This window comes from Pollachius pollachius (genome assembly GCF_949987615.1).
Source record: "Pollachius pollachius genome assembly, chromosome: 3".
Taxonomy (NCBI): Eukaryota; Metazoa; Chordata; class Actinopteri; order Gadiformes; family Gadidae; genus Pollachius; species Pollachius pollachius.
This window is the reverse complement of record NC_136936.1, coordinates 41859368-41875038: the sequence shown is the minus strand read 5'-3', so window position 1 is coordinate 41875038 and position 15671 is coordinate 41859368. Positions and strand designations below refer to the sequence as shown.

General features: G+C 45.3%; 1 protein-coding gene across 1 annotated transcript in view; it reads left to right on the top strand.

Annotated features, from left to right (window-relative positions):
- ahr1b (aryl hydrocarbon receptor 1b) overlaps window positions 1-12123 on the top strand; it is a 29621-nt gene extending 17498 nt beyond the window's left edge. Inside the window, exons 4-11 of the mRNA XM_079733826.1 lie at window positions 2275-2364; window positions 4800-4932; window positions 6426-6559; window positions 6827-7029; window positions 7640-7749; window positions 8444-8585; window positions 8946-10566; window positions 11888-12123. Coding sequence (XP_079589952.1) covers window positions 2275-2364; window positions 4800-4932; window positions 6426-6559; window positions 6827-7029; window positions 7640-7749; window positions 8444-8585; window positions 8946-10566; window positions 11888-12037 — 2583 coding nt within the window. The 3' untranslated portion in view covers window positions 12038-12123. The remainder of the gene's footprint in view (window positions 1-2274; window positions 2365-4799; window positions 4933-6425; window positions 6560-6826; window positions 7030-7639; window positions 7750-8443; window positions 8586-8945; window positions 10567-11887) is intronic.
- Window positions 12124-15671: the final 3548 nt, after the last annotated feature.

The window sequence follows — 15671 nt, the reverse complement described above, 5'->3', positions numbered from 1 at the left end:
GCTCCAGTCTCGGGCCGCGAGCGCACTGGCCCGGGCTTACCGACGAGAGGAGCAGGGAGACAGACAACAACTAGAGAGGAGGAGAACTGGGTCTGCGGCTGCCCCGTACGGCCCGGGAGGAGTGGCGAGCGCTTGCGGGATCGTCTGTCTGAACCCTCGGAGACTCGGTGTTTGTTTTAGTCGCCCGCGGCCGCCGCTTCGCTTCCGACAGTCGGTGCATTATGGAAGAGCTGCGGACACGTCTATTATTCACGAGCCCAAGCAGAGGAGACAGACAGGCAGCCGGCCTGGGTCGGGAAAGTGTGGTCTGGCTTTCAACCCAGTACTACGTTTAGTCGTTTTCTTTGTAATAATTAAAATCATAATAATACGTTTGGCATATTTAGTGGTTACAATGAAGCAGAAATAGAGATAAAAGGTGAACAAAGTCAAAAGGGAGGGATTATGAGCAGTAAAACAGTAAGAGAAGATAGGGAGAATAAATACTGAAGAACACAAAAACACATTAAGTGATATCAAATACATATTTATGAGATTTACTTGAAAGACTGATGTGCTGGTCAGAGGATTTATTTTTTCCAAAACAAACATCCATTCTGATAATCATTTCTGTTCACTGGTTTCTGCCCATGCTCAGATTAAATCGTTTGCAGCTGTGAGGTCAGTGAGTCCACATGACTAGACGATCGAGCAACCAAGATGGCGTCCTCATTTATGTTAAAGCATGGCATAGGACTCAATGGCAGTACTAAATAGAGAATCTGTTTATCCCCATTTCCAGTCCTTCATTTGTTTAGCAAAAGGGTTACTGCTACTCCATTTGCTCCTGGCATTAACTCAACTCATGTGTTTCTATTGAATGGCTTGTAAATGATTGTGGTCAAAATGACGTAAAAACCCTTAACCGTGCAGCCAAGCCTGTCTGAGAGTGACGGTCTGTGTAAAACACTCAGGCTTGACATTTCCCTGTGTTTATGTTTACAGACTGGAAGTGCTGTAGATAATGGCTGGGAATCACTGGTGGTTATTAGCACATAAATAAAATAGCATATCCAGCGGTACTCATCTTTCACCCCGTAGGCTGATTAATCAAAGAGAAGACTGAGTTTGCCTGACTTTGTTTATATTTGTGTTTTTGCCCAAACTTGGTTCGTGTGGTTTGCTCAGTGTGCGGCCGTGCGTGGCACATGCACGTGAGAATGTGTGTGTGTGTGCGTATGTGTGTGTGTGTGTGTGTGTGCGCCCTCGTGCATGCGTGTGTGTGTGTGTGTGTGCTTGTGTGTTTGTCTGTAGGCATGCTTATTCGTGTGTGTCAGTGTGTGCATGTATGTGGGTGTGTTTGCATGTGTCTGCACATGTGTTTTTGTGTCTGCGTTTGACTGTGTGTGTGTGTGTGTGTGTGTGTGTGTGTGTGTCTGCGTTTGACTGTGTGTGTGTGTGTGTGTGTGTGTGTTTAATTTCCCTGTGCATATCCACATCAGCGTTGGATGCTGATGCATGTGGCTGTGGCAGATACTGTTTATACTTGTCCGTTTGGTGTCTGTTTTGTGTGTTTGTTTATAAAATGTTCCCATATGGGCGGTAGGGAAGGAGGTGGGGAGAGGGAGGGAGGGGGTAAGAGGGGGGAGGGGGTAAGAGGGGGGGGGAGTTGGAGCTGCGTGGGGCAGGCTCTGGAGTGTTTGGTGAAGTGGAAACATGGGACCAGCTGTTCCTGTTTGAACTGACACAACAAGCGGCTCTGTCTTTCCTACCCTCCTCATTGTTACATGATTACCCATCTAGGTTCTGTGTTCCCACTCGTGCTCAGTCTGCGCCGGACGGTGTTCATCGGCTCACACACATGCTCAGTGGCGGCCGCTGGGCGGCAGAGTTAGAATTAGAATTCCTTTATTGTCCACACGTATTTTAGAATGTAGATAATATATATATACATCTTACAAATAAGCCTCCCAACTGAGACTGCGACGCTCCTAAGAAAGCATTGATGTATTGAAGTGAAGTTAAGATGGCGATTCAAGCGGCTTCTCCTCCATTCTAAACTGTCTCCTATGTATTGGACACTGTATATATGCGGTGCTGCTCCTGGATCACTGGCTCCATTCCCTCAATGCATAATAACGCAGAGCTTACGTGCCGCTCAAACTAAAGCAGTTTGAGCAATGGGAAGGTACCCTCCCGATTTTCATTGGAGGAGAATTTCACCCAATGACAATCTGACACTTTGTAAAAACAACCCCTGTATTGTTGTTGTGTTTGTCATCTCTCCCGCTCCAGGCTCTCAACGGCTTCGTCTTGGTCCTCAGTGCCGACGGGACCATCTTCTACTCCTCCCACACCATCCAGGACTACCTTGGCTTCCACCAGGTACCCTTCAATGCCCCCATTGCCCCCCGCATTGGAATGTAGCCGGCCCTTTGCTTTACTTAGTTTGTGGTTGACGCGCAAACTCATGATGAAAGTGATGAGAAGAAGCAATGAAAATGCCAATAGCAACCTAACACTGACATCGCTAGCATTACGTCAAGGACGTCTATAGCTGGCCAGGGGAAGCCATGTAATCTCTAAGAAGGGGCCGTACACGGCATTGCTTGAGTGTGGCTGTGGTCCCTCATGTTTTACTTTGGTGTGTAGGACTTGACCGTAGATCATGCAGGGCCCAGCACAGCGTTTGCAACCACAACTATGAATATAATTATAACTGTGGTGTGTCACTACTACCATTACTCAAACTTTCACTTTAACCGTTTCAATTGATATTTATTTTAGTGCAATGGCAAAGTTAAATTGCATTTGCTTGCATCCAAGTGGCACACAATGTCCAATGCACACAACGTGTTCAAGCAGATGAGTCATAGGTGCCATAGGTGCATGGAATGTTTATAAAGCACATCAGGGGATACAGTCTGAACACACATGCCCGAGTGACAGCTTATACATTGGGATGACATTGTATGCCCAATAGATTTGATTCCTGGGGGCAATTCTGACCTTATCAAGTCAAGTCAATTTTAATTTTAGTCAATTTTAGTTGTATAGACCTTAATCACATTTTTGGTCTTTAAGGTTGTCTCTTAAAGGCCATATTTTTATGACACCCCCTAATCCTAGCCCCCCTCTGGCAATAAACTAACCCCTTAATTATCAAGGAGGTAACCTTGAGATGACTGCAGAGTGAGCCATCCCTCTTTCCAGGGATGGTGAGCAGCGCAATGGCTGTCATAATTGAGTTAGTGCTAGCTAACCCAACAAGCACGTAATATATATCTAGCAAACACATTGTGCAATACAAACAAAGCCAAGTACAAAAAAAAAATATATATATATGGTGCTTTCTGATGACAGTTTTATTTTTCTAACCTTATAAAGCAGACAGCATTCACAGTGTGTGATAAAGTCCACACCCACTTGGTTTGAGGCCAACATGAATGAACAATGACGAGGATATCATCAACACAAGGCTTCTCTCGTAGAATGAATTTTACCATTATTGGCTATTATCATTCTGGAAGATGATTAGAATATGCCATTCATCTACTGTGCGCTATCACAGTTGCTGGAGTTGGTATCATCACTAGAAGTGCTCAAAAGAATCACATGTTATCACACCTAAACACTCAGTAAAAGATAATCAACGTGACAAAAAAACGTAACAAAACAATTAGTACAAAGGTTATCCCTTCCAGAGAAACTTTTCAAACTATAAAAATATATTATGACTTGCCCGTATTGATCTCTTTCGCTGGCATGCACACACACACGCACACACACAGACACACACACACAGACACACATTCTTCTCGGCTGTCCACCACACACACACACACACACACACACACACAGCAGTAGTAGCCGTCGGTCTGAGAGTAGCGGGCCCTTAGTGAAGGGGCTTTGCGTGCAGACTCTGCTGTGAACAGTGAGGGGTCCAGGGTTGAGCAAGGGGTCCCCTCGCTGCGTGGTGTGGTGGCTAGGGCTAGCTGTCCGTGGCGGTGCCGACCAGGGCCTATTTATAGCATGCCCTTTACGCCTGCAAACCTCCAGCCGGGGCGGCAGCTACCAGGGGTATATGCCCAGCGGCCGCCATCTTGTGCGGCAGGCCGGCTAGACAGCTTCAAAGTCAAAACCGTTTTGGAGTAGAGAGACAATGAAGAGGCTGAGAAGGGTTAACAATGTGCTGCAGTTTCATTTTTCCCATGTCTTTGTTTTCTGTTTCTCTTTTCCTCTCCTTTTCTACACTTCTAATTCTCTCTCTCTCCTTCTCTCTCTCCCCACCCCTTTTCTTGCTGTCTCCCTGTCACTCGCTCTGTCCATCTCTCTCGCTCTCTTACTCTGTCTCCTTGTCCATTCTCTCTCTCCCTCTTGCTGTTTTCATGTCACCCTCTCTCTCTGTCTCTCTCGCTCTCTCACTCTGTCTACCTGGCCGTTCTCCACCTCTCCGTCTCTATGTCACTCTTTTACTCTCTCTCTCTCTCTCACTCTCTCCATCCCTCTCTCTCTCACACTCTCTCCATCCCTCTCTCTCTCTCGCTCTCTTCATCTCTCTACCTCTCTCTCTTCATCTCTCTCTCTCTCTCTTCATCTCTCTCTCTCTCTTCATCTCTCTACCTCTCTCTCTTTATCTCTCTCTCTCTCTTCATCTCTCTCTCTCTCTCTCTTCATCTCTCTCTCTCTCTCTTCATCTCTCTCTCTTCATCTCTCTACCTCTCTCTCTTCATCGCTCTCTCTCTCTTCATCTCTCTCTCTCTCTCCATCTCTCTACCTCTCTTTCTCTATCTCTCTACCTCTCTCTCTCCGCCCGTCAGACGGATGTGATGCACCAGAGTGTGTTCGAGCTGGTCCACACCGAGGACCAGCTGGAGCTCAGGAAGAACCTGCACTGGGCTCTGAACCCGCCGGCCGCCGCCGTAGTGGCCGTGAATCAGGCCTCCCCCACAGGTGACCGCCAGCTTTCTCCTACACACTGAACCCCCAGAAACCAAGCTTGGTGCAAAACCGGCATATCAATAATAACGCTAATATTCTACAGATATGTGTAGCAAACTGTTTTGTGGACATTCATTATAGGTGCAATGTGCAATGCTTGCAATTTCAGGTAAGCCCATTTCAAAATATCAAAGTGTAGAAAAAGCCCATCACCCCTCCTTCTCCCTCCTCTCTCCAAACCCAAGCCATCCTCAAAAAGAGGATGACTCTGACTCTTTCTAGATTTCTCTATGCTGCTGCAAAGTCGCTGAATGAACCTAGATCCATGTTCTCTTAAAGTCAGCGTCAACGTAACAGATTATATTTAAGAGCACACTTAGTTTGAAAAAAAAAAAAGATTTCATAATGTACCTCCAGGGAGCCTATTAGGGAGCCACTGACTTCACTGACTTTTATGTGTGGGTGAAGATTAATAGTGACATTCTTCGTTATAGTGCCTATTCTAGTACATTTTACTGGTGGGAATGTTTTGTCTATTGGTTTCTCTGGGATAATAGCAAGCTGTGCCACGATAGTTGATTCCCGTTCAGTTCAGCGACAGTTAACACAGTGCCCAATAGCGAAGCCCTTTGCCTTACAATTCTCTCACTTTTGAAAGAAAGAGGACACAGATCACAAAAATTATAAGAATCATATGTAGGTGGGGGGAGGGATGGTGGAGATTTGCTGTTAGTAAGTTGTAAAAAGATGCAGATATTATTTGAGAGCTACCATGAAATGTATAATATCCATTTGGTTCAAGGCATGATTTCTGTCCTATGCTTGTCTGTAGGACTGTTGAGTTCTCTGCTATACAGTTTATATACGGCGCACTGTTTGTGCTATTTTAGCACATCCAGACTTGCAGCCACCTCCGAGTGCATAGTAAGTAGACACTGTTCTGTCTTTAGGATAGGAGATAATTGGCTGAGCCGAGGTCAAATGACCCCTTCATCTCCACTGAGGATTACAAGGTGTAGCAATCCAAGATCTTTGCCGTAGGACACTTTGGGCCTGTGTGCTGTGTCTGGGGCCTGTGTAAAGACCCATGCCTCAGAAATGACCTACATAGCTCCACTCTCCTCCACTAGAGGCGCTGGTGTCATCCTAATCTGGGTGGAACTCAGCAGTGCGTTTAGGAAGCCATCCTAATCGGCACATAACGATTCATTTGACGTTAACACAACACCTGTGTTGCATGAATTTTGGTTAGCAGTAGAAGAAGACATGAATAAAGGACAAAAGTTGTGGATACAAAATAGATAGAGAGGGATCTGTCGGAGGGCTGAACCACAGTTTCACACTTTTGAGGAAACACTGCATATCAGAACCACGATGCCATGTTCACACTCTAGCCCACACCTAATCCACCCGACCCCGTCCAGTGAGAGAAGGTTGATTTGACGGGGCCGAATGTGTGCAGTTCGGTTCCTCATGTCTGTTTCTGTGTCGGTTTTGATGTGTAGAAATGGAGCAGGACAGCGGCACCGCTGTGGTCACCTATAACCCGGAGCAGCTGCCCCCGGAGAACTCCTCCTTCCTGGAGAGGAACTTTGTGTGTCGCTTCCGCTGTCTGCTGGACAACTCCTCCGGCTTCCTGGTAATGGGAGTCAAGACTAATCTAGCCTAGCTGTTAAGCATCTTATACCAAGGGTTTGACCCTTATCAATGAACCAAGTCAAATAGCATTGTGTAGGATATTTCGGGTCTTTTCATGTGTTACCAATTTTTTATTTTCTTTTAACATATTATTACTTTGATCAGTTCCTAAACTACTGTAATTTAGTTTGGCCCTCAGGGGCATTATGTATGTATTTACTCCAAGCTGGTGCATTGACTCCCCATTATGTATTTATTGCGTCTCAAGGCTTTGACCATGCAAGGGCGTCTCAAGTTCCTACATGGGCAGCACCAGCGGCAGGACAACGGGGGCAAGGCACCCCCCCAGCTGGCGTTATTCGCCATTGCCACGCCTCTACAGCCTCCATCCATCTTGGAAATCAGGACCAAGAACATGATCTTCAGGACCAAGCACAAGTTGGACTTCACGCCCATGGCCTGTGATGCAAAGTAAGGCTTCCAGCAGACAAAACACTAGGATTTACTCACGTGCAGATATAGTTGATTAGATTAGCTGTGTGGTGGCTTAGTCATTAGCGTTGTTGAACGAAAACATGGAGCTCTTGCTCCTATGGTCTTAGCATACCCTCTTTTGAATGGAATATGTGTGTGTTCATGGAATAGCGTGTGCGTTCGTGTGCGTTTGTTTCAACTCAAATTATGTCATTGATGGATATTTATAGTCATGGCAGAAATTTTCTCACAATGATGAAGTTGTTTTGATGTAATTATACATGCAAAATATGCACATAAACACACACATGCATATGTATGTACCGTTGATTTCATGCCGTACATTTGTGATCCATTCGGGGACATAAATAAAGTCCAGAAAGCTGGTATAAAAGGTACCAAACATCAAAGAAGATAATAATATCAACAAAATATTTGAAACGTCTTTATTTCCATCGCGCTGGATACAGTTTAATATGCTTCAATGATATTACTATAAAAGAGTGTGTTAACCTTTCCCAGCCTAATATGCCTTTGTTATATTCATCTCCATAGTCCAGTGTGTAAAGATGAACACAGTCTTACCGCACCGATCTCTCTCCCACAGGGGGAAGATAGTGCTGGGCTACACCGAGGCAGAGCTGCGGGTCAGAGGGTCTGGATACCAGTTCATCCACGCAGCAGACATGCTGTACTGCGCAGAGAACCACGTCAGGAGTGAGTACCCAGGATGCACCACGGAGAGAGAAAAGTGACCTTAAGAGACACCATCACAATTATCAGCCCTGCAAGAAAAGACCCACATACCTGTGGGTTTCTGGGCTGTAGGAAGTGAAAACTGTATTTTATGTGTAAACCATATGCTAACTCAAGGAGACCGACCCCCCCATCTCTATTTAACTGAGAATAATATCTTGTGAATTCTCATACACACACACACACACTCACACACATACGAGGACGCCTTGTCTGACCTGGTCAAAGATGGTGGTCAGTGAGTTCAGCTTTCCAAAGTAATCCTGCTGGATTACGCTCCAGATTGAGCAAAGCCACAGAGCCGTCAGAGGAACGGATAGGGCCCCGGCAAATCCAGGACATGAACCAGGCGTCAGAGATGATCCATATACCAACACAGCCACACAATGAGGGGGGAAAATCCTCCAATGCAAACACTCTCTCTCCATCTAACACACACTCATTCACTCACACACACTCACTCACATGTAAACATGCTACCGTTTCGACCACTGCAGACGGGGGTCAGAGTCCCCGTCTGCAGACGCCAAAGCTGCCACTCAGCCAGTGTGTTTCGAAGACATAGAAACCTGCGCTTCTTTCACGTCACACAATACACAAACTGCTTATTGAGCCCATGCTGAGTGGCTCTCCTCTGCCTGTCCTGTGTGCGCAGTGATAAAGACGGGCGAGAGCGGACTCACAGTCTTCCGGCTGCTCACAAAGGACAACCGCTGGAAGTGGGTCCAGGCCAACGCCAGGCTGGTCTACAAGAACGGCAAGCCGGACTACATCATCGCCACGCAGAGGCCCCTCGTGTATGTTACCCTGCGACGCACCGCTCAATACAAAACCGACCAGCCCAGACGGGGGATTGGTCGTAGGAGTAGGGGTCTCTATTTACATTTATTGGTTACGAGACCATGTACATAAAGGTTTAGGGATTAGAGCTATGTGCCATGATATGACCAAAATCTGTAATTTAGGTGCTGTGATTAGAAACTTTAGTTGCATCAATTGGTTGAATCAAAACGTAGTGATGATTAAATTTCAATTTGCTACTCCTCCGCTCGATTGGTTTGATCTTTATTCATAACACAGTTCAGAACCTAATAAGTGCTTAAGTAAGTGCTTAATTAAGTGCTACTGTCAATAGACGCTGATTTCTGTCTCCACAGAGAGGAAGAGGGAGGAGAGCACTTACGCAAGCGCTCAATGCACCTCCCCTTCACCTATGCCACTGGTGAGGCCCTGCTGTACCAGTCCAACCACCCCATTCCTGGATTCAGCGACGGGATCCATGAGAAGAACGGCAGCAAGTCCAAGAAGTGCCGGTCAGAGCGGGCTGCGAGGGAGGGCCTGGACCCTAGCTCCCTCCTGGGGGTCCTAATGAGTCAGGATGAGTCTGTGTACGTCTGCCAACCCGCGCTGGAGCCCAAGCCGGCGTTCCACAGCAGCTTCCTGGGAGATCAGCTGGGCTTCTCTGAGGCCGAGTCCCATCCAGGGGTTCACAACGGATGGGATGCACCCGGGAATGGCATCAATGGGGCCGGGCTCCCTCCACCAGCCAACATCTTTGACCCGCTTCTGAGCACCCTGGACTCCCTCTCCCTGGGGGACCAGAACACAGCCGCAGCCGAGGAGGAGGGCTGCTCCAACGGAGAGCTGTTCAGAGCTCTGGAGAGTCTGGGCCTCAGTGCCGAGGACCTGGAGCTGCTGCTGCTGGACGAGCGCATGATCCGGGTGGAGATGGACCCGGACCGCGTGCCCTCCCTGGACGACATCCTCACCAACGACGAGATCCTGTCCTACATCCACGACTCCCTGGAGGCGAAGGGCGACGGGGCAGAGGAGGTGGGACAGGCACCTCCCGTCCTCGCCCCCGCCGCCGCCATCACCGCCGCCGCCCCGACAACCGCGACGCTGTCGCCTCACGAGGGCCTCACGGCCTACATGCGCCCCCAGCTCCCTCACCAGAAGGCCCCCCTAGTGGGCCAGGCCCCTATCACTCTGCTGTCCCAGCAGATGCAGCAGCATCTCAGCATGAGTTTGGGTAAGGTGGGGCAGGACTGGGTCAACCACAACCACCACTCAGGGCTTAACGGGGATTACCCGGCGCAGGGTCAAGCCCTCCCCAACGGACAATGGTCAGCCCAGGACATTCTACACGGTTCAGGGATGGCCGCGCGCACGGGACACTATCCTGCGACGCAGGGTCTTTTTGACGGCAAGGCCCTGCAGCTGGACGGGGAGCAGCAGCATCAAGCACACCCGCTCTACCTCCAGCCACAGCCGCAGCATCCCCCTGCCACGCAGGGCCCTCTCTCGCTGCAGTGCCACGCCAAGCAGAACGGCGAGAACCTCAACGGTCCATCCAACGGCACTGGCACAGACCACCCCCTCGGCAAGAGCCAGTGGCAGGACATTGGGTTCGGGCATCGCCCCATGGAGAACCTCTGTGGCCTCAGCAACGGCCAAGTACCCGTCACAGCCCCCTCGCTAGACGCTTGCATCGATTTCGCCATGCCCGAGCTCCGGAGCATGGATTACCCCGTCAACGGGGGCGGCCTGTACCAGGGTGTCGAGGCGGCGGTTTCGTCCTACCACAGGATGAACCACAAACACCAGCAGGAGCAGCACTTCCAGCCGCCCTTGGCCCAGGTGCTGTCCAGCCTGTCCCACTGCCCTGCCCCGAACACGGCCCTGGAGCAGATCCTAGGTCTGAACCAGCCTTGCAGGCAGCTGGGCCCTTATGGCCTGGTGACCCCCGACATCGCCCATGACCCCAACCACAGCAAGGTGAGCAATGATGTGAAGATTATGGTTGTTATTGGGTATGTGTGTGTTTTTGTGTGTATGGTTGTGTTTGTTTGTCTGTGTGTGTGTGTGTGTGTGCGTGTATGTGTGTGTGTCTGGTTGTGTGTGTCTGTGTGTGTGTATGACTGTCTGTATTACTCATTCGTCACCACTACACCCATAGCGGTAAACATGACAGGACTAAAGGTCAGTGGCCAGGAACACAGTGAACGTGTTACATGGATTTTAAACAGGGGGATAACGGCCATGTGTATCTCTTCTATTTATTGATGTGATAGATAGAAGGGGTAGTGGTTGATGACTAATAAACCACAGCAATGTTTATGACCAACTGTTCCTGGCCTTTTGTTTGGAACTGTGATTAATAGTGTTGTTAATCTTCTCATTTAACAGGAGGTTAATAAGTTGATCATATTGTATGATTATCTGTTGTATTCTAGCTTTTGACAAGATTCATATGAATCTTTGCCGACCAACGTTTCAGCCCTTACCCAGACAGATCCCCAACCCTCTCTTCCTCCCTCTCTCATTTGTTTGCTTGCTCTCGCAAAATCTTGGTCGAAAACATCCACATTACCTTTTTTCTGAAGAGATTCTTCAGGGATTTTGTTGTGTTTTGACTGAATATTAGGCCATGGTTATATATCAGCCAGCCTTGGAACAAATATAATAAATAAACAGAAATTCAGACATAGAGCTTCAAAGTGTACTTCATTCCTGGGAATGCAGTCTATAAATTTGAAATTATTCCGTGGCTGTTGATCCTTTGTGCCTCATAAAACAGAGAGAGACAATTAAGGCGAATTGATTTGTTGCAATAATAGACAATAGAGTGACAGTTATTTGGCATAGGTAAATGAGCTCAGTACATAAGCTCTTCAGCACATTTTTTATATTTGTTGATGTTCTTTTTATATTTTTATTTTATTATACTGTATAATTGTTGTGAGCAAGATTGGGTGAACAAGGCCACATAATGTTATGTGTGAAGTAGAACCTTTTGCAATGAAATTTAATAGGACACATTACAATTGACATCAAGGTTGTATAGATAATTAAATTGGAATTTAGATTACTCCAGTTCATATTGGCTTTAGTGGATCATTTTGATCCATATTAGCCTGAAATAGAATCTGTATTTTTCCTTATTCATTTGAATAGATGTGATTTATTTTTTTTAAATAATTAATAGCTTAATATTTGTCAGTAGAAAAAACTTGACATATATTTCACTGACAGTCAAGCACATATGACCTTGCCGACCTCCACATCTCCCGCTCTGACCTCCTTTTGACTTTTGCAGATGGAAAATGGCTGCATCCTGAACGGCTCTTACCAGGGGAACTGTGCTCTGCCCAATGGGAATGGAGCAGCGCCCCCTAATGGCCAGATGCCAGGCCCTGACTCTATACCCAGCCTAGCAGACCCACAGGTCACAGACTTCTACCTTTGACCGAGGGGGGAAGGGAGCCAGTATGCTGCCATTACACTCTTACGTCTTATTTAGATTCACCCTAACAACTAGGCCCAGCTTTTTACTCCAACTAAAAAATTAGAAAAACAAAAATAAGCATTTTGGTTATTTTGTGTGTGTGTGTGTGTATGTCTGTTTAGCTGTGTGTGTGTGTGTGTGTGTGTGTGTGTGTGTGTGTGTGTGTGTGTGTGTGTGTGTGTGTGTGTGTGTGTGTGTGTGTGTGTGTCTGTCTACAGGCGAATAAAAGAGTAATATTTTACATTGTACATAACATTATCATTTAAGTCCTTTGTTTACAACAATGCAGTCAGAGAATGGGTCAGTTAGCCACCATTTTGAGGACCAGAGACGAGAATTATGTCTGTTCTTTTCAGTGTGCTTCCAGAGTCCTTGCCCTCCACCACCCTGAGATTTTTTCTTTATTTAATTTTTGTTTATTTCTTGTTTTTTTGCGACGTGACATCAGCAGCCCTAGTTTTTTGAGTCATGAAACAGGAATGTAACTTTTTTTTTCAAGAGTTGGATGAGTCTTTGTTGTACAAAGAATGATGAGATTAAGTCACGTATGTCAGAAGTAGGAATGATACAGCACGGTGAAATTATGGCTAGAAATACACTGCACTTTATTTCAAGCCCCCCTCAACCTCATTACCACTGTTAGGAATTCAGTTAAGGTTTTGAAGAAACACGTTGCATAATTTCCCTGAAGCAACTGTTTATGAAGTCTTTAGCAGTTAGTTAGTGGTGTTAGCAATTGAGTACTTTGTTCTGAGGTGGCATTCAGACAACAATTTTACATCGTTGTAGCAAAATCCCTCCTAGATGATTGATAGCATAGATATATATTTTTTCTCCCACTTGAGGTAACTTTTTGGTTGGACTTGTTGATCTGGTACCTCTGGATTTTTATTTTGTTTACGGTGCTAATGTTTTACTGTGACTGTCAAACTTGAATCACTTGATTTACATTTTCAATATTTGTTAATGTCTACGTGACAACAAGTTTTTAATTTGTTTTTAAATCACATCATTGCGGGAAGAATTACCTTTATGTGAATCTCTTTTGTTCAAAATGAAAATTGGTCATAATGATTTCCTTGCTTGTTTATTTTGGGAGTAAAGTCATTCTACTGGGGCATTCTACTACCTATATGTTTCTTTCAAGTATTCTCATTTTCTCTTTACATAATGGTACAATTACGTTTATTTCAAGTTAGGAACTGCAAGTAGGCATATATATGACGAGACAATCACAAAACCAAATGTGAGTACAGATATTTAAAACGCACACCAAGAAAATACGCTTTTTCTGCTTCAGATACAGTTTTGAATGTTTCATGTACATAGCAAGCATTTGGGGAAATGACACAAAAATAGAGCTATTTCGTCATAAACATGCTGAAAGAGATTTTCATGTAGCCTAGTTATTACAATTATGTCATTAGTATTACAATTAATGTGATCCATATTATATTAACTGTTGAAATGTGACACACGAGTGCAGAAATAGTTAATTTCTGGTTTCCTTTCTTTTCTACAACAGAATTGTTTGAAATATTTATCTTGATTTCATATGACCTGTTAGAAATGTCCAAAAAATCTAATGTGTACAGAAAAGCTAACAAATTATGTATTAAGAAACACAGGTACCTGTACATTGATCGACGTCTTTTCACTCCTTTTAAACACTATTTCTCAACCCACCGCTGCTTATTGAGTTACCTCGATTTTTATTGTACATTGTAAATGCTAGTCTCCCATCACAAAATAGCTTGAATCTTACATCAGTCTGATAACAGTGCCATACTACTGAGACCTGCGATGATATAGGTCAAATGTTTGGAGAAAAGTTCATTTTGTGATTTGCTTAGCCACGCTAGCAACGGGCCTACAGGATATAATGTATATGTTTATGGTAACAAAACATTTTTGACCCATGTCTTTTGACTGCTTGTTCGAAATATTTTACTTTGTCCTTTGAAATAAAGGATTTATTCAATCACGTTGAAAAGAAAGTGGTCTCTCAAGTTTGTAACTGTGTCAGTGACGAAAAGCTATATTTCAAATGTGAAAATAATTTGCCGTTCCCTTGCAAAATGTTAACCATCTGAGACTGTGGTCTGCCAGAAAGAGTTCTGTCCTGATGTTTGTTGTTAGTGTCCGGTTACTAAATGGCCTGCCTAAGCTTTATGTTTGTGTTTAATTACACTGCAGGAGTCCTGTGGATTTCTGCAACATTAACGACTCAACATCAAACATATCTTGGGACCTCAGAGATAATGGAGTGAAAGGAAAACACTGCTTTGGGGGTCTTCAGTATAATGCTCAGTGGCAGGCAAGACTGGGATGTCCAAAATTGCAGCATGTTGAATGCATAATAATGCATTTACATGTTACAGGGTCTGAAAAAGGTTTTTTATTTGTGATTCATGATGACATAGTATAACAAAAAAAAAAAATTGTATTCATGTGGTCAAACAATATTGTTGTTTGTCAAAGTAGGTGGAAGGCTTTTTGGGCATTTGATGTGATTTCATCGTTGTTTGGGAGTATTATCTCTCGAGGTTCTGCAATCAATAGACCAAAATGAATCATGAAAACAAAATTGTCAGTGCAAAATCCCGAGCCTTCAGGCCTAATATCATCACAATAGAATAGCTTCTAAGTAGGCCACAGACAGATATCCCATCCTTTACGATGCATGATGTTGACTATAGAGACCATTCTTCTGAGGTGGACTCACCCACTGCGATGGTTTCTCTGGGACAGTGCACAGCAGTGCTTTGTGATGACTGGGCCCGCCAGAGGGGCACAGTGACAGTGTCGCTGCGCATATGAACGATGTGGGGAAGTCAAAATATTGTGATGGTGGAGCAGACATTACCGTGCACGCTTGGTTGGTCTAACATCATAACTCTGTTCCCCCTGTGGTTAAAAGCACTGGAGCGACTCACTTGCGATAGGGCAATGTTCCATCGGAGGATACGGCAGATACAAAAACCAGGGTTGGGAGATATGCGTGATGCGAGTGCAGTTCAACAACCTTTCACTGAGGCCCGTCTGAATTTTTGTCTTGTCACGCGATTCCTGTGTAACCTTCACATTATTTTTAAACATTAACATGTGTGACATCCCTAATCGATTTCTGACACTTTGAAGGCCAATGTGTGCTTGTGATCACATTCTGGCAGATCTGAAACATCCAAAGGTATAAACCATTTTGAAGGTTATATTCCCCCAAATAAGCGAAGTGACAGTACAAAGTCCATGCAAAAACCTCTGACGTTTGCCACAAGTCACAACAAAATTACGTTTCCCATTCAAAGGGCTACAAATTAACTTGGTGAGCAAATCACAATGAGGACAAATTATTGAATTCAGCTCAATTAGAAACGTTCAGTATGAATGTGTGTGCCTGAGTGGGTCTGTAGTCCTGTACTTTATCATTGTTGAGGCAGCGTCGACAGATGCTGCCTTGCTGCTGCGTTATACAAAACCATGGTTACTTTTCATAAATATAGGCTTATCCTTTTTCATGGATATGTATGGCTACGTAATTCCACAGTATGCATGTAGTGAATGCCGCCCCAGCCACAAACAGCATGGTTCCCAG